The sequence below is a fragment of the Arachis stenosperma genome, chromosome 8 (assembly GCF_014773155.1).
Source record: "Arachis stenosperma cultivar V10309 chromosome 8, arast.V10309.gnm1.PFL2, whole genome shotgun sequence".
In the NCBI taxonomy this organism is placed as follows: Eukaryota; Viridiplantae; Streptophyta; class Magnoliopsida; order Fabales; family Fabaceae; genus Arachis; species Arachis stenosperma.
The window spans coordinates 50,799,129-50,822,537 of NC_080384.1; the positions used below are offsets into that span (position 1 = coordinate 50,799,129).

A 23,409-nucleotide genomic window follows, 5' to 3' on the forward strand; every position below is an offset into this window, starting at 1 on the left:
ATTTATAATTGATGTAAGATTAAAATCTATCTATTCTATTATATAAAAATTGGGTTTTTGCACTTAATGATAGAGCTGATGTGGCATGCTCCGGAGAGTATTTTTCGATTTAATTATTTTAACTCATTCAATACAATTTATTGCAATGACTTAATTATTTCAACTAATTGATTTGATTAAATATTTAAATATGAATATAATTTATTATAATATGTATTACTTAATTAATTATACTACAATAATTGTAATTCATTATATTAGTGAATTGGATTTTTCATTTATGAAGTCTAAAATAAAATAAATAATTTATTATTTATTCTAATTAAATTCATTAAATTTAATTATATATTATATATGAATTAACGTTAATTTATAAATTATTTTATATTATAATATTCAATCAAATAAATTATAAATTACTTTAAATTATATATGCACCGAAAAATAGATTTAAATGTGGTTTATATAGTATAGATAGTATTTAATTAAGAACAGTACATTTTTAAGTGTTTTAATATGACTTAATTATATCAGCTAATTAATTTGATTAGATATTTAAATATTAATATAATTTATTATCGTATATAATACTTGATTAATTATACTACATTAATTGTAATTCCTTATATTAGTTAATTGGTTTATTCATTTATAAAGTCTGAAATAAAATAAATAATTTATTGTTTATTTTAATTAAATTCATTAAATTTAATTATATTATATATAAATTAAAGATAATTTATAAATCACCTTATTTCCTTAGCTTTTTATATTCTGTAGATTGTTAAATTTTAAGTTTTATATTTTCGTAAGTAAAAGTAATATAAAGCAAAACTTTCTTCATTCTAAACAGAATTATTCTATATATTATTAACTAATATCATTAGATTTGATTTATTAAAAATATAAAATAATTTTATATAACAAATTATTAATTAAACTCATTCTAAAACATAAGCAAAATAAATTAATTTTCTAGATGGCCCAATATAGATCCATGATTTATACAACAATCAAACAAAGCATAGAACTTGTGAATTGTAATAAAAAGGGAATAAAAAAGTAGGGTCCACACCATGTTCGCTTGCTTGCCTCCATTGCATCTTAACAAAACATGGGCCTACAGAGACTAATCCCAATTCTAAGTTGGACAGATAGAAAACCTATACAGATCTCATACAATTAATTTCAACCCGCACCCAAAGTTCTCTTTTAGTATTTTTGGGTCTTCTCTCTCCCAGCAAGCAAGCATATATGCCACCAATGGAGACAGCGTTTTGGCACTAGCAATTTCAGAACAGCGAAGATGAGAAGATTGATTGCTCATACGGCGACGGGATGATGATAGGACTGTGCCGGCGAGGAGGTCGACGACTATCGAAGATGCTAATGTGAGCAGAAAGGTTAGATAGCGGACCGATAAGAGGAGACTTTCACTAATGTTGTTGTCGTTTAGATCGCTGTCGCACCGGGACGCTCCCTATCTATAACTGATGGAGGTAAGCTGCTGCAAGAAAGGCATAGATTCAGATCTTGTTTTCATACCCTTTTTTTACTCAGTACATTTTGATTTGCCAATATTTATGATGTAGAATAAGTGTTTTATTTTCAATTCAAATTTTTTTTCGTTTTTTAAATCATCAAGACAAATTTTTTCTTCTTTTGGATTATGGATGATATGTGATTTTGGATGCACTTCGATTTTAAAATGATTTACTCAAAAATGTACCTCTTCTTAGTTGCTAAAAAATCCTAAGAGATGTGGTCCTACAATTTTACCATACATACTTGTTAGAATTTACGTTTGCTCTTATTTTTTCATTAGAGAAAAATAGTTAGGCGATATGATTTGTTGGAGATGATTGCACCGCCAAAAAAATGTTGGAAGATTCATGTCAGAGTAATAAGACTTTGGTCTTTACCGAGATTCAAAGATCCCAAATTCATTAGCTCCATTAAAATGGTGTTGATGGATGAGCAGGTATTTCTAATTTTATTCATACATACAATTGTTTCTTTGTTTTCATACACTTAGTGTCATATTTCTATGATCCTCACCTCATAATTGTCATAATTTTAACCTCAACAGTTTATACTTTTCTTGAGACTATTCATTTAAAAATAGAACAAGAACAAAATTCAATTATGTGTTTTCCTGCAATAAAACATAAGCTTTTCATCATAAAAAAAATTCTATAGTCAAAAACGGATTTAATATATAGCTCATGTTGTATTCAGCCAATAAAGAGAGGGATTGGGAAACTTTTAACAAGATTTTCATAGACAGTTATATAAAATTATAAATTTTAGCTTGCAAGCAAAGACATGCACTAATGCCAAGATACATAATCACTAAATAATGTGGATTAGATATAAGAGTTTATGCCAAAAAAGAAATTTGAGTCACTCTTACTTTCACATCTCAAAAAAGCATAATGTATATCTTTGATAAGAAATAATAAGCACATCACAATAAAATTGAAAATCATATTATTCTTTACTTTTTTTATTATTCTCATCTAGAATACTTAAATTTTCTCCTCGTGTATGGGTGACAACTAACAAGAGAGGTTTGTATTAGAAAAATTTGTGCCAACATCTCCAAGTAGTGTTGACTGTTGGGAACCAAACAGTATAATCTCCACTGATTTAACATTCAAAATTTTAGACTAAATCAATCACATTAAACAAAGATGTATATGAAGGGGAAAAATAGAGAAAAATAATAAGAGCATGACTAACACATATGCATCATTGTCGTTAATCTTAATCCTCTTCTACATAACACTTAATTCTCATGCATAATTTCCATTGTCGTTAATCTTAATCCTCTTCTACATAATACTTAATTCTCATGCATAATTGCCATCACAAATTTTTTCTTTTAAATACCTATGGTTAAAAAAATAAATCAAAAATTTTCTCAACCTGTTTTTCATATGAGTTGCGTGAAAAAAAAAAGTCAAGTACAAAAATTTTATGCTCAAATGAAAGTCACTAAACAATAAAATTAGTCATTTTAAATTGAATATTTTAATTATTGTGTTAATATATAATTAAATTTTTGTGTAAAAGATAATTATAGTATACATTAAAGTATTAAATATTTAAATCCATTATATGTATATTCTTCCTTTTGGTGAATATAAATTCGTTAGTTAATACTTAATACTTAATATTTTGGAATTAAATCATATTTTTAATTTATTCAGTTATTTTTGTTGCAAAAAAATATTTCATATAAATTTTGTTTGTTTATTTAGTTGAACTTTATTGATACCGTGTGTAGAAAGTGAATAATAAAATAATTTGTTTTGTGAAAAAATAGAGAATAACTATGCATGCTTTTGTAGGTAAGGATCTGATATATGTGTTTGAATCATTGATATCGGAGGGAGCTATGTATGTTTTTACATTCTTTGGAGTTAGCAACAATTGTGGATTTTACCGCATAACATCACATCATTTTTTATTATTTTTTCAAAAAAAAAACTACTGTCTTGTCCTCTTTCTGTGATGCAATACCATTATATGGTATTAAGTTGGTCCCTTTTAGAAAAATTATGGGATACTCTCCTCAACATCATTTTTTGGTTGGTAAGTGTATGATTTATGACAAGTACATAAGTTAATTTTTCTTTTGTTTTTATGACAAAATATCACTAAGACGGGTGATTTGTGTACAATCTTCTATTTGATATTTATTTTAGACGTTGCTCGAGTTATGACCGGTGTAGAGGGCGAGAGAAAATATGTGAATGATAGCAAACTTATTGACATATCGGTCATTCATATTGAGAATAACGGGTACATTTTTTCGATATCCTTACTCCGCACTTAATATGTTTATATAAATAATTTTTTTATTTTTTAAATAATTTATATTTTCTCTGTCGTTTAAAGCTTAATATTACTGTTCTTGGAGAGATAGTGGACCGGATCAAGGGTCTTGTGGCAGCGGGTGAGCAACAGCTACTGGTAGTTATTTTTTAATTTGCAAGAGTAAAGAATTTTCGAGGTTTGTGAGGATTTGACCACTATCGAATGGTTATATTTTATTGTAACTATTTCTACAAATTATTGGGATGCAATTCAATAGGTATCTTTAGTTTTAAAATTTTATGGTGTGATGTTATATATAATAGTAATTTTTTTGTTTTTAAATTTTAGAGTGTGATACTACATGTCGTGGAAGTAAAATTATAAGTACTGTATTTTGTGTTTTAATACTTTTGATCTTGTGAAATTACAAGTGAAATTATAAAAAACACTAATAACAATTCCAGTAAATGGTTGGCGTTCTAAAAATTAAAATTTGAAATGATAAAAAATATTATTATATACACGTGGATAAATTGTATCACCAGTTTTTTATTTTTTTATTATAAATTATATGTTGAATTACTCAACAATTAATTAATCAATATATAATTTCAAATTATATTTTTTTATTATATAATACTTTTTATTATTTTATATTTACAATAAATATTTTTTGTATAGCTCATTGCTAAAACAGAAAATTTTATTAATTAATTAGGTTCACAAAAATTCAAAATATTTCGTCAATTAAAAAAAAATAGATCAGCAACATCTTGCAGAATCCTCCTATACCTTTAGTTGCAGCATATTGTCTAGTGCTATTTCAAACTTCTATATCATATGAAATGTTATTTTTTCGATGGCTATAATTTTTTTTTTTTCATTATCTCCGAAAATTACAATCCACTATCATATTCACTTAGGTTGATGAAGAATATAATGTAGACTTTTGATGAAGTGTCTTGAACATCTATTATCAAAATACTAAATGTTTTTGTTCCTTTTTGAATGTAAGGCAAGTTTATAATACTTTCAAGAAGTTTTAGATATTTAAACGAACTTTGATTCTTTGATGTTAATTTTTCTTAATTTCCAAGAGCATTATAATCATAAACAATATTATAAAAAAATTACTAACTAACTTTTTGTAAATAAAATATCGAGGTGAAGAATGTCCATCTCTATTATAATTTGAACAAATATTACTTCTTGCTAGAATTTGTGAATGATAAGGAGGATTCTTGGTTTTGAAAGAGGTGGTCTTGTGATTTTTATTAAAAACAAATTCAGCCTTTTTTGTTTTAGTAGAAAAGGGTTGAAAATCATTTTTTAAAATTGGGTTTCTCTCTTCCACAAATTGAAGACCTGATTTTATAAAAAGAGGCATTTAATTAGATAGAATTTTGTTCAAATTTTTAAAACTTTAAGCAAACTTTGTTAAATTAATGTTTAAGTTCTTAATTTTCTCACAATTTTTTATTTTCGGCAAGAACATCATTTATAGTAGTAGCCAAATTTCTCATTTTTAAATCTTCTATTTCTGTTTTTGAAAACTCATTTTCGTGTTTCAAATCGTTAAAGGATTTAGCTTTGCTTAATTATTCCTTGAGTTTGCCATTCTCCAATTTCGAAACTTCATTTCCTTTTTACATTTACTATATTTTTTAAAAAATTTTGCAGATTTTTTAATTAAATATTCAATAATAAAATGTAATTGGTCAATTATAAGTTTAGTAAAATCTACCTCATCATAATTGATTTGATCTGTCATGAGACAAATTTAGACTTTATGATCAAAATCATCTTTCTCAGTATCATTTTTGAGATCCTCCCATGATGCTATTAGCACCTTATTCTTCTCCCTTTTGTTGGTGTCTTTTCTTTTTTATGGATAGTCAAATTGATAATGGTCGGATTCTTTGCAGTAATAACAGATAATCTTAGTGTGGTCTCTTTTAAAATCCTTTGAAGAAGATTCTTTTTGTTTTTCACTTTATCTCATTATTCTCTTAAACCTTCTAGCGAAGGAAATGAGCTCATCATCAGAGAGAATATCTTCTGATTCTTCATTTTGGATGAGATCTTGGATTTTAGTGCAAGATCCTTTTTCTTTGGTTCATGATGAGTTGTTTCATATATCAACGATTTTTCTCTCATCATCGTAAGAGATTTTTTTCATATCATTGCCTTCAGCAATCACTATGCTCTTGGTTTCCATTCTTTGGTGAGACTTCTTAGAATCTTTCTCACAAGCTCTTCTTGAGTGTGTTTTTTCTCCATAACATCAAGATTATTAATGATTACAAAGAGTGAAAAGACAAGGATAAAATAGACTTTTTTCTTTACTTTCAAATAAGTCATAAAGAGCATTTAATGCTCTCAGCACGGATATCAAAATGACTCCCCTAGTAATGATTGGGGGCATCTCACGCACACTAAAGGCGTGGATCTCGTCAACAGAACCAGAGGCAGAGGAGAACCATTACCCGGGAAGATACGAGTAATTTGAACGTACCAACCATGAGCCTCACGGCTTGTCATGTTGGGGCACTGTTCAGGCCCAACCCAATAAGGGACAGGGGTCCATTCTACAGACTACCAACCCGACAAGTCCTCGACCCGTACACAAAAAAGTGACCCACGCGTCACTTTACCTATCAATAAAGACCTGAACAGTTGGCAGAAGTTTTCAGACGGACCAGCTCAAGTCAAAGGGCCCACTCGAATACAAGGTATAAATGGGGAGGGACTTACCCCTTCCCAGAGGTACGTCACCTTTACCCTAATTGGTCGCCTCATCATACGGACGCTTACCTTAGTATGGGAATATTCTTATAGGTGGCCCTATCCGTCGATCCACTGACGATCAGGACAACACCTCTTCTCGTAGAGATCGCGCCCAAATCCAAAATCCTTCCTACTCAACCCGTTGCTCACAATTCGATATCCATCTGACCCCTCATTCTAACGAGCAACCGAACAATTTTAAAATAAATAAAAAAAACAATATAACACATTAACTTAAATAAGATATTATAATAGAGTAAAGAACTAAATGTTTTGTCCAATAGTTAATTTGTTTATTATTTTTATCTGTAATAATTAGGACTTTTATATATGTTATTTAATATACAAATTTTGGCAAAAATTTAAAATTTAAAAAATAATCAATTATATAAAGAGAAATTTTATATAGCCGGTCCCAAGCCCGGATAAAGGAGGAGGGTTGTGTTAGGTTTTCGGCAACCAACATAAAAATATAGCCGAACCCCCATGACATGAATCAAAGATATTATTGCGCTAAAGCTAGGTCGTTGTCCGGAAGTAACGCGCCGTATGGCTCGAGTACGGTGTCAAAGTAAGAGCCGCTGCATCGGTGCCTAGATGTAGTGTTAAATGAGCAAGAGTTCTCGCATTTTCGTGAACGAACGAGGGTAAATAAGCTAGTTCACAAAGTAAAAGGTAATGCTCGAAGTGACAAAATGTTGAGATATGGGAAATGGAACATAGGCACTCTAACAGGAAAGTCCATGGAGATGGTGGATACCATGACAAGGAGGAAGATTAACATTATATGCCTACAAGAAATGAAATGCGTTGGTGCAAAGGATAGGGAGTTGGATACTTCTGGTTTCAAACTTTGGTATACAGGAGAGGTGAAGAATAGGAATAGGGTTGGAATAATTGTGGATAAGCAGTGGAAGAAGGACGCAGTGGATGTCAAGAGGGTGGGAGATCGGATAATCTCTATCAAACTTGTAGTGGAGGGAGGTACTTTCCATGTGATTAGCGTCTATGCACCGCAAGTGGGTTCGGACGAACAACACAAGATAAGGTTTTGGGAGGATTTAGAGAGTTTGGTTCAAGGCATACCTTTGGGAGATAAGATTTTCTTAGGAGGAGATTTAAATGGCCATGTTGGGATAGAAGTGACTGGATATGGGAGTATTCACGGAGGTCATGGTTTCGGGGTGATCAATACTGAGGGTAAAACTATTTTAGACTTTTCCTCAACCTTTGATATTCTCATTGCAAATACATGTTTTAAAAAGAGAAACGAACATCTTATAACTTATAAGAGTGGCATGACAAGCTCTCAAATCGACTTCTTCTTGTTGAGGAGAGTTGACCGAAAATTTTGCATTAATTGTAAAATTATCTCGGGAGAGAGTTTGACAACACAACATAGGGTGCTTGTCATGGATTTTCGCGTTGAGCAAAAGTTGATGAAAAGACATCATACGAAGAACCCAAGGACGAGGTGGTGGCGGATGAAAGGTAAGGAACAAAGAAGCTTCCTAAGACGGGTAGGAGAAGAGGCAAAGTGGGAAGGGAATGAAAGTGCGAAAGAGATGTGGAGGGAGATAGCAGAAGTTATCAGAAGAACAGCAAAAGAAAGTTTTTGTGAATCTAAAGGAATAGAACAAAGAGACAAGGAGTCCTGGTGGTGAAATGCGAGTATACAAGAAAAGATATAGATAAAAAGGGAATGCTTTAAAGAGTGGTCTTTATGCCACAATGCAGATAATTGGGAAAAATATAAGGCAGCTAAGAAAGAGACAAAAGTGGCTGTAAGTGAAGCAAGAACAAGAGCATATGAGGGTCTCTACCAGTCTTTGGGCACGAAAGAAGTAGAAAAAGGTATATATAGAATCTCAAAGAGCCGAAAAAGAAGAACGAGAGATTTGGATCAGGTTAAGTGCATAAAGGATAAGGATAGAAAGGTGTTGGCTCAAGAGGAGAAGATTAATAAAAGGTGGAAGAGCTACTTCTACGAGTTATTTAATGAGGGACAGAAGACTTTTCCGAGCCTTGGTCGATTATGCACAAGGGAAGAAGATCAAAACTTTGACTACTATCGAAGTATTCGATACTTCGAGGTAAAAGAGGCTCTAAAGCAGATGAAAATGGCAGGGCAGTAGGACCTGATAATATCCCGATTGAGGTTTGGAAGGGTCTTGGAGAAAAAGGCATCAACTGATTAACCAAGCTTTTTAATGAGATTTTAAGGTCAAAGAAGATGCCTGATGAGTGGAGAAAAAACACCTTGGTACCTATCTACAAGAATAAGGGGATATACAAAGTTGCGGAAACTATAGAGGGATTAAGCTTATGAGTCATACGATGAAGTTATGGGAAAGGGTGATAGAACGGAGGTTGAGAAAAGAGACACAAGTAACAGAAAACCAATTTGGATTTATGCCAGGAAGATCTACCACTGAAGCGATATACCTATTAAAAAGGATGATGGAGAGGTATCGTAGTAATAAAAGGGATCTACATATGGTGTTTATTGATTTGGAAAAAGCGTATGATAGGATACCAAGGGAGGTCTTATGGAAGGTTTTAGAAAAGAGGATAGTAAGGATCGCATATATTCGGGCAATTAAAGACATGTATGATGGGGCCACAACTAGTGTGAAGACTCAAGGTGGTGTGACAGAGGAATTCCCTATTGGTATAGGATTACACCAGGGATCATCCTTAAGTCCATACCTTTTCACATTAGTCTTGGAAGTACTCACAGAGCACATCCAGAGCCTGTGCCATGGTGTATGCTTTTTGCCAATGATATCATCCTTATGGGAGAGTTAAGGGAAGACCTAAATAAGAAGTTGGAGTTATGGAGAGAAGCTTTAGAAATGTATGGTCTGCGCATAAGCTGTAGCAAGACGGAATATATGGAATGTAAGTTCAGTTTGAGAAAGGAAACCCCCAATATAGAGGTGAAGATTGGAGAAAACATCCTACGAAAAGTTAAAAGTTTTAATTATCTTAGGTGCATCATACAGGATAATGGAGAGATTGAACAGGATGTAAATCATAGGATCCAAGCAGGTTGGTCAAAATGACGGAGTGCATCTGGTTTTATATGCGACAAAAAAGTGCCTTTAAAACTTAAAGGTAAATTCTATCGCATCGCTATAAGACCGACTATGCTGTATGGTACGGAGTGTTGGGCGGCTAAATGGGAGCACGAATATAAGCTGAGTGTGGCAGAGATGAAGATGTTGAGATGGATGAGTGGTCATACGCGATTGGATAAAATAAGGAATGAAGATATAAGGGAGAGAGTTGGAGTAGCACCCATTGTGGAAAAGATGGTTGAATCGCGTCTCAGGTGGTTTGGACATGTGAGAAGAAGACCGATAGAACATCCAGTCAGGAAGGTGGATGAGATGGAAGATGGACAAAGGGCGAAAGGCATAGAAAAACCTAAGAAGACCATCCAGGAGGTGGTCAAACGAGATCTACATGTAAACGGTCTCTCTGTAGACATGATACATGATAGAGCACAATGACGTCGTTTGATTCATGTAGCCGACTCCACTTAGTGGGACAAGACTTTGTTGTTGTTGTTTATATAAAGAGAAATTTTACATAGGATCTATTGGCTCCTCATACTTTCCATTTTACATAAATAGAATACTCCTTACTTAAAAGGAAAACTAATTAGTGTTACCATAATTATTAGAACTGAACGGTTAATTGAGATCGAATTATCGGGTTACTAATTTAACCAATATATCATTAATTTATTCGATTGGTCTGGTCATAATTAAAATAAAATATAAAATTATAAATAAAATTAAAATCAATAATTAAAATATGTCTTTATATATATATATATATATATATATATATATATATATATATTATAACAATTAAGTATTAATTTATAAATATAATTAATAATACAAAAATAGATAATAAATTAGTTACTAGTATAAAATATTTTCTTAATTTAAATGAATAAAAAATAACAAAGGATAATAGTATAATACCATCGTTAAAATTAAATAGTATAATTTTTTCATATTCACTTAAGAGTTGAAGAGTTCAAATCTTTTTTTTTTTTGGTAAAAAAAAATACAATGGATAAATCAAATACAAAAAGTGATCTCAAAGTCAGCTTCATAGGATAAATTTGGAGGTTGACCACATTTTCCTCAACAAACTAAACCAAATTTAAATCTATTTTTACAACAGTAAATTCATCTCATTGAAATTTTTTTTAACAATAAATTTAAAGTTTAATTATTCTATTGGTCCTATAGTTTCGCACAATTTTTAATTAGGTTTCTGTACTTTTTTTCTTTTTAATTAAGTCCTTACACCAATTTTTTTTAATTGCATCTCTACATTTTTTTTTCTGTACCAATTTTTTTTAATTGAGTCCCTATAAAATTAAGTCAATTATTGTTAAGAGTGACCTAATTAAAAAAAATTGGTGCAGGGACGACCCAATTAAAAAGAAAAAGGTATAGGGACCTAATTAAAAATTTCGCAAAACTATAAGGACCAACGGAGTAATTAAACCTAAATTTAACTATGAGAATTTTCAGCAACAAAAAAGTTTAGCTAAGTAATTATTCAATAAGATAGAAACAACTCAAATTCAACCACAAACAAATTTAATTAAGATAAATGATTATTTTGGTAAGACAATAGCAAATTTAAAATTTAAATTTCTGCGTCACATTCAACTTTCGGTAACAAAATCGGGAATACATGAATTTCATGAATTACAACAATAAAATTAAAATACAAAAAACAAAAAACAAAAATATTTGTGACAGACATAGAACAACTACCAACCAGCCCCTGTTGTTGCTTCTGCTTTATCATTATGAGTGTCTTTAACTTGACAATTTGATTTAATTTAATGCATTATTCTTGTTGTATGATTCCATTAACTAATTTATTACTTTACTTTATTTGATTTGCACTTGAAGCCGTTTGATTACTACTTCACATCATGGTTAATTGGTTAGGTTTGGTTAAAGATTTAATTTCTATTCTTTTTCTAACGAAATAAATGTAAAATTCTCAGTATATTTGGATAATTGGATAATAGAGAACGTTGTTGACATGACATAGTTGTTATCTTCCATTGTCTTCTTTATACTCTATTCTTTGATGATTAGAAAATATTTTAACTAAAACAGAATTCATATTATGTATGGATCAGACTCAAACATTATTCCCAAGTCATGTTGTATGAAGTTATATAGTCCTTTGAAGTTAAGTTTAGATTGATGTGATAACTTATAAAAGAGTGTAAGGTGGAATTGAAGAAAGAAGAATCAAATGCATAATCCCATAAGAAAACAAAACATTATTCTTATCTATGGTGAAGCTATCTAAAGTATTAAAAAATATTTTCCATCTCACTCTTTTTGTTTATATGATGCTATTAATAAAACTTTTTTTATTAATGTTATAAACCAGAATAAGCGACTTTTGTTAGCTGAGAAAAAAATTTAGAAATAAATTCTATATTTAAAACCCTATTTCCAAAACATAGGCTATATAATGTTAAAAATCATTGGAACCACTACAAGAAAAAGGCGCATTTGTAACAAAAAATATTGTTACAAAACGTCGAAATTTTGAAACAAAAGTTTTTTGTAACAAAAAAAAGGGTCCATTGCAGTAAGTTCCGTTACAAAAAGTTTTTGTAACGAAAAAATGGAACTGTTATAATTCAATACCATATTTTGTAACAATTTTTTCTGATACAAAAAACCAAAAGCCGTTACAAAAGTGGTAACAAATTTTGATCTTGAAGGTATTTATCGTGCCAGTCAATTTTTTTCCTATCAAAAAATTTTGTTACAAAATATAACATGATTTTGTAACATTTTTTTTCTTTAATTATGAAAGTAAATTAATTATTTTGTAACTTTTTTATTACAAATTACATGCATAATTTATTAAATTATTTTTTAAATTAACTAATATATTAACGATTTTAATAAGCAATTTTACATGTATATAATATGCAAAAACATACATAAGTCAAACAAGATCCTTTTAGCTAAAATTGTCTTGAAACAAAATAACATTAGCTAGTGAGTACATTGATTAGTTCAATCAAAACATAAAAGTTCTAACATAAAAGTTCAACCAAAACATAAAAGTTCTAACATAGATTAATGTCTCTATGCATCAAAACATTCTTGAGCTCTCAAGGTAGAAACAAAAAAGTTAGAAACAAAAAAGTTAGAAACAAGATATAACACTAATTATAATTTTTACACTAAGTTTTATCCAAAATGTTTAGAAAAATTTCGGCAAAACCTCCCCTAAAATTTGGATATCTCCACCGTCCACGGTTCCAACAAACACAACCAATTCACAACTTATTTCTCAGCCAATACACAACCAAATTTATCAAACCAAATAATAGGACATTTGTGATTTCTCAACCATGACACAAGTAAAATGTGATAAATAGATCCATATACAAATTAAACTATACTAATAATATAGGAATCATCTAGGAAAATATATTAAAACCATAAGCAATTTTATGAGTACCTTTAGGGTCTATTAGCATTTGAAACCCATGCGCAACAACATCCAACAATTTCTTCAGTACGTGTTCTGAAATTTCAGTTTCCAGGCACATTCTTAAAAAACAATTAATTCTAATGCATATCTGGTTTAAAAATTAAGAAAAGCTAATATAATACCAAAGCTGCATGGTGGTATGCCACTTACCTATGAACCATATTATAGCAGCAAGAAAGAAAATGGATGTTAAACAAAGTGCTGTTTTCCTCCAGTTATTAATATGATCCTGTGCAGAAAAACTGTTTTGTTTAGAATAAAAACAAATGTTAAAACAGGAACAAATACAGGCAAAAGGTTGGAACAGCCAACAATGTAAAGCAGGTCAGTAAATCATGAGTATGGCTGCATCAAAATGTAAAACATAAGGCAGCACAGTTCTTGTTACTAGTTTTGTCAACTTCTTTTCCATATATGTTAATTCAAGAGGGATGTTGAAAGTTGCCTAAACAAACTAAGATGTGAAACCCTTTTACATCAAAGGGAGAGATGAGAAAGAGAGAACAATTTGGCTAAGTGAGGTGTAACTAAAAGTAACCTGCAGGATGCCAACAATATCAGGAAAAATGAGGTGTAACCTGCAGGATGCCAACAAGTGGTGAGGAAGGCACATCACCAAAGATATGGATTGAAACTGTAGATATTGCCATGGACAGCGCCCTCAAAATTGGTTTTACACAATGAAGAGAAACATAATTTATAGGAGCTTACAAAAGGGGACACAAATTTAAGACTAGAGTTTTATGTTATATATCATTATCGGGTTCTTATGAACATGCAGTAGCATGCAAGAAGATGAAATACCAACCATCTGCATCTAGAACAGCTATAATATTACCTATGTCGCAAAAATCAGCAGTTCATCAATAGAAAAGAGTACTATGAAACCAGATAAGCTCCTAAAATAGAATGCAATCAAGCAGAAGATAGCACCTAAAAATGTTGCTCCAGAAAGAAGTTGTCATGAAGAAAGGGAACCAAAGAAGAAAAGAAACAAAATATGATAAAAGATCATGAAGAGTAGAACTTCCAAATGAAAGATGTATGTAAAATTCATGATAAAGATTCAACTCAAATGAAAGAGTAGAACTTAACCAAAATCTTAGCAATATTGACCCCAAAACACATAGAGTATGTTTTATTTATAAAATTCCAGTTCTCTTATGATATGTTCACCCAAAAATTCTGCTCCATGTAGTTTCCAATTATCACAATTTATCCTTATACTTTTAGAGTAACTGTTTTTATCTCTAAATTCAGATTTCATAAAAAGGTCAATTTAATAACAAGCTTCAATCTTTTAACAGTTCTCAAACGTAATTCTAATTAATCATGAACCAACATTAACAACTACCAAAACCAATTCCAACCAGTCACAAGTCAATTTCACGGCCATTCCGACATGTAAGAATACCAAAATCAACAGCAAACGCTTATTCTCAATAATCAAAATACAGCCACAACTCAAACCATCATTACAATAATCCCAAACCAAATACTCAGTTCATCAAATATCGATACAACAACTTTTCAAATTTCAATTTAACAAGTATTATCAAATGAATCACCATTCACAACCACATTTCTACCAATTCAGCAATATCACATAAGATCAGAATTTTCAACAAATTCATCAAAATCAGAAAACCAATATCAGTCACAACATTAACCAAAATTAACCTTGTCAAATTAATTACTCACAATAACAAAACCCAGCAACATTTACAGCCATAACCTAAACTCAATAAACTAATTAAAACACTAGAATATCATCTCAATACCAAACTTAATCCGAATTTCACAACCTCAAACCAAGCTTATTCCTATCAATTAATCGTATTCATGAATTATTTGCAATTACTCACTAAACCTCATTGGCATTCATAAGTTAAAACTGTTAATTTTAAAATAAATCTCCTACCTCAAAGTCGAAACTCACAAAAATTGACAAACATAGCAGCTCTGATAGAAGTTCCAACACTCAGTTTCATTACCTGGGCAGCAACCAAAGTGGTTCTGGGCAGTTCCAATATTGGTTTCCGGTGGCAGAGGGCTCCGATAACAACGAAACCTGAAGCAGAGGCTGAACAGAGCAGCACAGAGTAGTTCAGCAGCAGTTTCTTCTGTCAATAGCTACTTCCCGGGCAAGCTTCAATGGTGACAATGGCAGCGTCCTCCTCCAACCGCGGCATGATGAGACGCGGCAGCAACAGAGTGTGACAACGGCGGGGCTGCAACTCAGTAGCGGCGACGCGGTGGCAGCTCGTGAGGATGGCGACGGTAACCTGCGGCACTGACGGCGACAAGGCTGGTCGCGGGCTTCTCTTTGTGCGTCTCTCTCTTCGCGATTCTGTCCCCTCGACGACGGCTTGTGGACGGATCGGCACTAACGCAAGCTTGTGGGTCCATGGACGGGACGGCGCCGTGAAGCAGCTCGACAGCGAGCTCCAGGGCGGCGACGGTGACGGCAGACAGCATCTCTTCTCTCTCGGACGCAGCCTCTCTCCTCTCCACCCTTCACGCTTGACGGCGACGGTGACGGCGGCGAGGCCCCAGACAGCGCCGTCTCCCTTCTCTTCCCTCTCTTTCTCAAATCTCTTCCTCTCTGTTTCCCCATTTCTTCAGTTTGTATGCGTTTGTTATGTTGAAGGAAGGTGAGGCTGCGGCGGAAATGGATCCTCTCCAGTGCAATTTCTCACCTTTGATTTTAATAGTGGGACCAAAAATAAATAAGAGAGAGAAAATAATGAATAGTTAGATTAAACACTGCACACCATCCAGTTTTTTATTCACTGGAGAGGATCCACTCCCGGCTGCGGCTGTAAGGGTTAGGAATTGGGAAATTAGTGTTCTGAGTTAATTTTGGGAATTAGGGTTAAAAATTAGGGATTTTATAAAATAATATGAATATATATAAATAAATATTTTGATAAAATTGGAGGATAGAATAATTTTAAAATCAAATATATTCTATTAAAAATATTTAGAAATATTATTTATCAACATATTACTAAGTTCAATCAATTATTTTTAATTTAAATTATAAAATAAATATATTAATCACATTTTTATAAAATATAATTTAAACTCAATTTTAATTATTCAAATTAAATGATGGCTCCGACGGCTCCGCGACGCAACCTCTTCTCTCTTCCTCGCGAGTTCGTCTCTCTCCTGATGCTCTTGTCGACGACAACGAGACAATGGTAAGACATGATGGCAAGCTGAACGCGATGACACGACATCAAATCCCGCGGGCCATCTCTTCCGTTCTCTTGGAGGCGCAGAAACGAAGTTGAATGAGGCTTAGAACCTCAGAGTAAAGGAGTGATAAATTATGGTTTTTCTTTTTGTACAGCTTTACATTTTTTTTATACATTTTGTCTTTTGATTTCTTAGTTTTTTCTATCTTTTATATTTAATTATTATTGTTTATATTTATGATTTAATTAAATTTTTGTAAGTTTTACAAATTAATTTTTAGTTAACATTAAAAATTTTATTATTAATAAAATTTATATATTAATTTTTTAAAAAATATAAAATAATATCTATAAATTTTAAAAATTAATTAGTATAAACAATATTTAAAAAAATTTAATTTTTGAAACAAAATAAAATTATTCTAAAAAGAATTATATAAATAATTTTTTTTACTCTTAAAGTGTTTAACAGTTTAAAATAAATATTTTTGTTATAAAATATACTTATATTTTGTGACAAACAAATAATTTGTTATAAACAATGTTAAATTTTGTGACAAATTAATTTTTTGTTACTAAACAATTAGAGTTTTTGAAATAAAAAGATATTTTGTTACAAAATATTTCGAATTTTTGCAACTACTTTATTCTTTGTTGCAAAATATTATAATATTTTGTAACAAAACACCAATTCGTTACAAAAACTAACATAATTTGTAACAAAAAAAAGCAAGTTGTTATAAAATATTAGCATGTTTTGTAACAACTTGTAATGTTGTTACAAAACATTATTCTTCTGTAACAATTACCAATTATTATTACAAAAAATCATTTTTTGTTAATAATTTTAAATTTGATACAAATTTTTTGTTATAAATGTTTCATTTTCTTGTAGTGAACTGTGGAAAAGATGGGAAATATGTGCCAAATGAGAAAAAAAAAAAGTCAAAAAACATCCGAGTAAAGTAATACTATGTAAAAATCAGAACTCAACATATTCAAAGAGTGATCACTTATATTATAGGAACATATAACATATAATATATTTATTAAGTAGTTGATTCATGTATAGTGCAAGAATAAAATTAGTAGTAGGTATAACAAGAACATATGTTTGTGGTGTCATGAATCATTGTAATCTTCTTACTAGTTGGGTCAAAATGTAACACAAACTAAAAAAAAAAAAATTTACAATAAAAATGATTTATTTAAAGGCAGTTACTATATTTTTTCTCATTTTTTATTTTACTAAAACCATATTCAAAATAAGATGATAAATCAAAACAAGAATATATATATATATACCTGTGATCATGATGGACTGAAATGATAAATAATAGTAATAACATATATATATATCAACTAATTTAAAAAGCAATGTTTTCGGTAAAGCAAAGACATTATATGGTTTAAAGACATATAATCATCATTATTATTATGATTGGAATCTCCAAGGGTGAAAGTTGTTGAATCTAAAGATTCTACCAATCTAGGTATCCAAACAGCCTCTCTTACTTGCTTCAATGTTTGTATCTGCGATAAGCTTTCACCCATGCATAAGATATCAATCTACACTCAACAAAATTCAAGTTTATTTAGAATTAACTAACTAACATCAATTAATTAGACATTGTCTAATAAAACATCAATTTAATTTTGATGCACCGTGAGTGCAAAATAATAATTTTACACGTACATTCAATTACATAAAGTTATATAGTAAAAATAACTACTTTTTATATTAACAATGTGAATGATCATTTAAAAAGATAAATATAATTATACAATTGTACAAAATGCATTACACTATCAATGCATCAAAATTAAACTCATATATAAAACATATTTACAATATGTAATTGAAATATAAGAAAGATTTGACATATAACCTTCTTTTCTAAAATATGTTTTATTTTATTCAATTCATAAAACAAACTACTATTTGTAATGTTTGAATCTAAAATTTTTAGTTAGAATGAAAAAATATTTATCATCTTAATTAATCTCATTTATTATTATTATTTAAAAGGTAGATCAATAGATGCTAATATGTTTATTAATACACTAGCATATACATAGACAAGGACCCCATGCATGAAATTTGGTTAATTGACTTCATAATGGAACTAACATTTCAAAGTTTTATTTGAAGATTTTAAAACTTGGTTAATTTAATTGCAGCGATTAAAATATAAAAAATTGAATTATTATTGGGAATTAAATTTTATTATAAATTTATTTATTTCAAAATTTTAATCTGTTAGAAAAAAAACATATAAATTATTAGTATAATTCGACCTAATAAGCTCAACTACAATCAAACGAACCGAGTATACCTATAGAAAAGTTTATATCTAAGAAAATTGACTCGATTCTGTTTTACAGAGTTACACAACTATCTATTGTGAAAAAATCATTTCTTATTTGAACTAATAATTTATTAACACGATAAAAATTAGATTAAAAAAAGAGAAAAATACAAAAAGAAATTGATTAAATTTAATTACAAAAAAAACTTAGGCACATAACATTTCTTAAAATCTAATTCCACCACAGCTTAACAAATTCATTTTCCTTTAATTAGTTTATATTCTAGATCGTTTGCTTTGATTTATGTATTGTTTCTCGGTTTCTTATTAGATCCATTGCTCAATTATAAGAAGGAAAAAAATGCAATTACCATGGATGGATGTTGAAATCTAGATTTTAGACATATATAGTCATGTTCCTAACTCATCAGCATTTCCATTTGTTATAACTTTTTCATCACCCGATCGAGAAATACTTCACTTCAAACTTCGAGGCTTAAAAAAAAAGTAGACGAAACATTTCAATTTAAACCTTACCCTTCATATATATCCTAATATGGCATATCATTAACTATAATAAGCACTTGCTATGAAACTATATATATGAAAGATATAGTTATTGTTAATTATAATCATTCCGAAAAAAGATATATTTTTATATTACATCTAATTTTTTAGATAACTATTATAAAATGTAATTATTTTTATTATCATATTAATTATACGTAATTAGATAAACTCATAAACATATAAAACTGATTTATGAATTAAAAAATATTTATTATATATAGAATAATATTAAAAAACTTTTTTTTTATGTTAAAGTCAATCAATTTTTTTAAATTTATTTGATTTATTTTAAATTCTTAAACTTCCCCCCGGGGCTTACTCTCTCTTTCTCCTTCCCTTAGTTTAACCAGTAATTAACTCAACTAACAAAACATGAAAGAAAATTAAACACTTTTTTTTTTCCTCATGCTTCATTTGAACAAGTCTAGCTAGCTAGTAATATCTCATCCAAGTGATTTCCGTATATATACTCATCCAAGTGATTTTCATATATAATTATGCTATGTGGGTATAAAAATCAATTATTAAAATTAGCTACCAATATAAAATATATATTAAAATATAAATATATATTAAAAATAAATTAAATTATATATATATTTATACATAAATATATTAATAATTAATTTTAATATATAAATAATATTTTTAATATATATATATATTAAAAATATTATTAATATATATTAACATCAACTATTAATATATTTTTAATATTTATATATAAATATATTAATAACTAATTTTAATATACTCGTAACATAATCCTATTAATATAGGGGCTCTCATGCCATATAATAACCACATCTATGAGCTGAGAGAGGCTATACTCATAAAGAGTTTCGTATTTTCACTGATAGACTTCTTTATTATCAAGTGAAAAGTGATGATATATATATACATGAAATTAATACATTTCTCACCTTCTTTAATGAAGGTCATTATTAATCATGTGTAAAAGTATCTAGTATATATATTCATAAGAAAGAACTTTATTGTTCTCAAAACTTAATAATAAATTGTGTAAATAGTATATATTAGTATAAATTAAATATGGCAAGTAATAAATTAAAGTACTAGTACTACTATACTACTCTGTCATGAGTGACCTATGCTCGGCGCTATATGTACACTACCAGTACTATAAAGTATTTAATTAATTAAACCCTATTTTTTCAAGGATTATTGTGTAGTTATGAAGTATATATTATATTATTATGATAATTAAGAAAATAACATTTAGAGTTCATTATTATTTTTTATGTTAACCTTTAAAATTAAAATATCACTCAATAAGGGGTCATAATACTTTATGAACCCTATAATTTTGTGACCTACCTTAATTATTATTACAGAAAATTTCTCAACACTTGAATCTGACAATGCATGCTAGAAGATAGATCGATATATCATATGATCACATAACATGACACATGTAATGATGAGAAATTGTCATTTCATCACTGACCAAATGCATGCATGCTTTTGCTTTTTGTTAATTAATAATCAAAGTAATAATTAAAAATGGAATTTAATTAATTAATTAAATTAAATAAGAGTAAGGGAGAAAAAGTTCTACCTCAGCTTCGTTGGAGAGACCAAGTTTTCTAACAAGATATTTTTTAACCATGAAGACCGTCATGTTTTCGTCCCTTTTCCAACACAAGCATATATAAAAATTATTAAAAAGAAAAGTTGATAAAAATAAATAATTAAAAAAGGAAAATAATAAAGCCAAGGTTAGCTTTTTTTACCCCCTCATTTCAATGGACAGCATAATTATTGATTAGCAATGTGGAAAAATTGTGATGATGATGGATGTGATAAGTTATGCATGCTAACTTACACCATTATTATCATTACCTGATTCTAATGTACGCCTTTGGTATCTGAGGCAAAGCTTCTCCTCTTCTGACATAGTTGAAAGTTGAAACACCATCCATATATATTCAAATAATTAATATAACTAACACTCTAATAATACTAATAATCAAGTGTAATTTCTTATATATATATATATATATATATATTATTTAGTATCTTATGTGATGAGACCAGGAATACAGAATATACAAGTGAAAACATTGAACAATATATGAGTAATAATTATATATATTCACAAATTAATCAAATTCTATTGAGTGTGACTCGTAGTAATTCTTTATTAAAAAATAACTCTGATGATCAATGAGTAATTAAATAAAATAAAATAGTTTATTCAAAAAAAATTTATTAATTTTATTTTTCAGTTATTTAATCTTCATATTTTATTAAATTTTATATTAGTCAAATTAGTAGACATTTATATAAATTAAAGTAACATCTATCTTATTAGAAATTTAGAATCCTACACTCAATATATACACATATAAATAATTTTTATATATTAATAATAACAAAATAACAATGCTACATGATGTATAAATATTATTTTTTATCAACTTTAATAAATTTTGAATTCTAAACCTAATAGATAGTATAAAAATAAAATACTAACTCAAACTATTAGCTAGAATTGATAAAAAATATTGAGCCAAATATTTCTCAAAAAAAAAACACTAAATATACAATATATCTAGAAAAATTAAAATTGAACCGAAACATCTATATCAAATATTGGAAAAGTATTTTTTTCTTTTTTAATGAGAACCAAAACAATATATATATATATATATATATATATATATATATATATATATATATATATATATATATAAGAATATAAAGAGAGTAGGGTGTGATTGAAGATTGATGAACTCTTGTAGCAAGGTAGCAACTACCAAAAATAACTAGTATAAATAAGATGGAAACGAGTAGTGCAATAAATAAGAAATTAATTGTTTTATTTAGTACTTATCTCTTAATTGATGATGATGAGTTGAATTAGATTGAAGAGTATTTAAAGAAAAACATTCACTCACCGGTTGGTAGATGAACGTAGCGTAAACCACAATCCACACTTGTTGTAATGATGAAAATCACCACCACCACCACAAGTTGAATCAATTTGCCATGATGATCCATTTTCATCATCATCATCATTATTAGTAGGTTCAATCATCATCTTCTCCTCCATAGATCCTAATAACATTGAATCTTGTTGAAACCCTAACCCTAACCCTAATTTCAGCATTTCTTGTTGATGATGATGATGTTCACCATGGCTTCCTATATGGGATGATGAGGAATCAGAACATAATAAGACTTGTGGATTATTGTTTGATCCATGATGATGATGATGATGAACTACTTGATTATTGAATGATGATGTGTTGATGATGTCATCATTTCTTCCTAGCCCCAACCCTAACTTGAGCCAATTTTCTTCTTCTTGTTGTTGTACATGTCTTTGAGAGTTATGTTCCTTTTCTTGCTCCACAAAATTGTTGGTATTTTTGAAGTGGTTATGGGGGTGGGAGTGAGAAGAGGAAGCCATGGAAGAAGGAATTGAAAGGTATATAGCTATGGCTACTAATAACTATTTTACCTTATAAAGCAACCTTGGCTTGTTTGGTGAAAGATTAAAAAAAGGGTTGTGGTTAGGTTTGGTCCTTTTATGGAACCGGATGCTTTTCCACTCTTCTCTCATCTCAACTTCTCAACCCACCATTGCACACATACTTTTTTTTCTTTTTTGAGTATATCGGTATATTAATATTTTAATAATTTTTTAATCGTTAATCTTCTTAATTATAAAAAATATATAATATATATAAATAAAATTAACGGTTAAAATTTACTGAAACATTGATATATCAATATATTTAAAATTTTTTTAATAATATATCTACTACTACTCATACTCTTTGCTATATATGCACAATTAACAAAGAAGATTAATAATAAGAGTTTGGTGTATATACCTTTTCCCGTATTTTTATCTTATTATTTGGATTTAGCATTAGGACTCATATTAAAATTATTACTTTTAAAAGTTTACATCATTAAAAAATTATTTAATAATTTGCACATACAATCTTAACTAAAATTTTTTCTTCTATATATTTTCTTAGTTCGTTAGAGTAGTATAAGGTAATTTCAAATTAATTAATTAATTAATCTTGTATATATTTATGACTATATATGCACACACTGAATAAATAAAAAATAATATTAATTTACTCATATCAAATGAGAAATAATAAATT

At 29.2% G+C, this 23,409-nt stretch overlaps 1 protein-coding gene across 1 annotated transcript; it reads right to left on the bottom strand.

The window, feature by feature from the left end:
* Positions 1-1,138: 1,138 nt before the first annotated feature.
* On the bottom strand, positions 1,139-22,697 carry LOC130946164 (uncharacterized). Its single transcript, XM_057874837.1, has 6 exons — positions 22,183-22,697; positions 21,125-21,172; positions 20,841-20,913; positions 13,330-13,408; positions 13,147-13,212; positions 1,139-1,507 (listed from the first exon to the last, which is right to left on the bottom strand). The coding sequence occupies exons 1-6, from the start codon at positions 22,695-22,697 to the stop codon at positions 1,485-1,487; spliced, it is 804 nt and encodes a 267-aa protein (XP_057730820.1). The 3' UTR covers positions 1,139-1,484.
* Between the last annotated feature and the right edge of the window lie 712 nt (positions 22,698-23,409).

Excerpts from the sequence above, each read along its gene's own strand:
- LOC130946164 (XM_057874837.1), bottom strand. The coding sequence starts at position 22,697 with ATGGCTTCCTCTTCTCACTCCCACCCCCATAACCACTTCAAAAATACC. Across the intron at positions 20,914-21,124 it reads AAGGCGTACATTAGAATCAG|GGACGAAAACATGACGGTCT; the intron begins GTAATGATAATA and ends GTGTTGGAAAAG. Across the intron at positions 1,508-13,146 it reads AATGCTAATAGACCCTAAAG|CAGCTTACCTCCATCAGTTA; the intron begins GTACTCATAAAA and ends CCTTTCTTGCAG.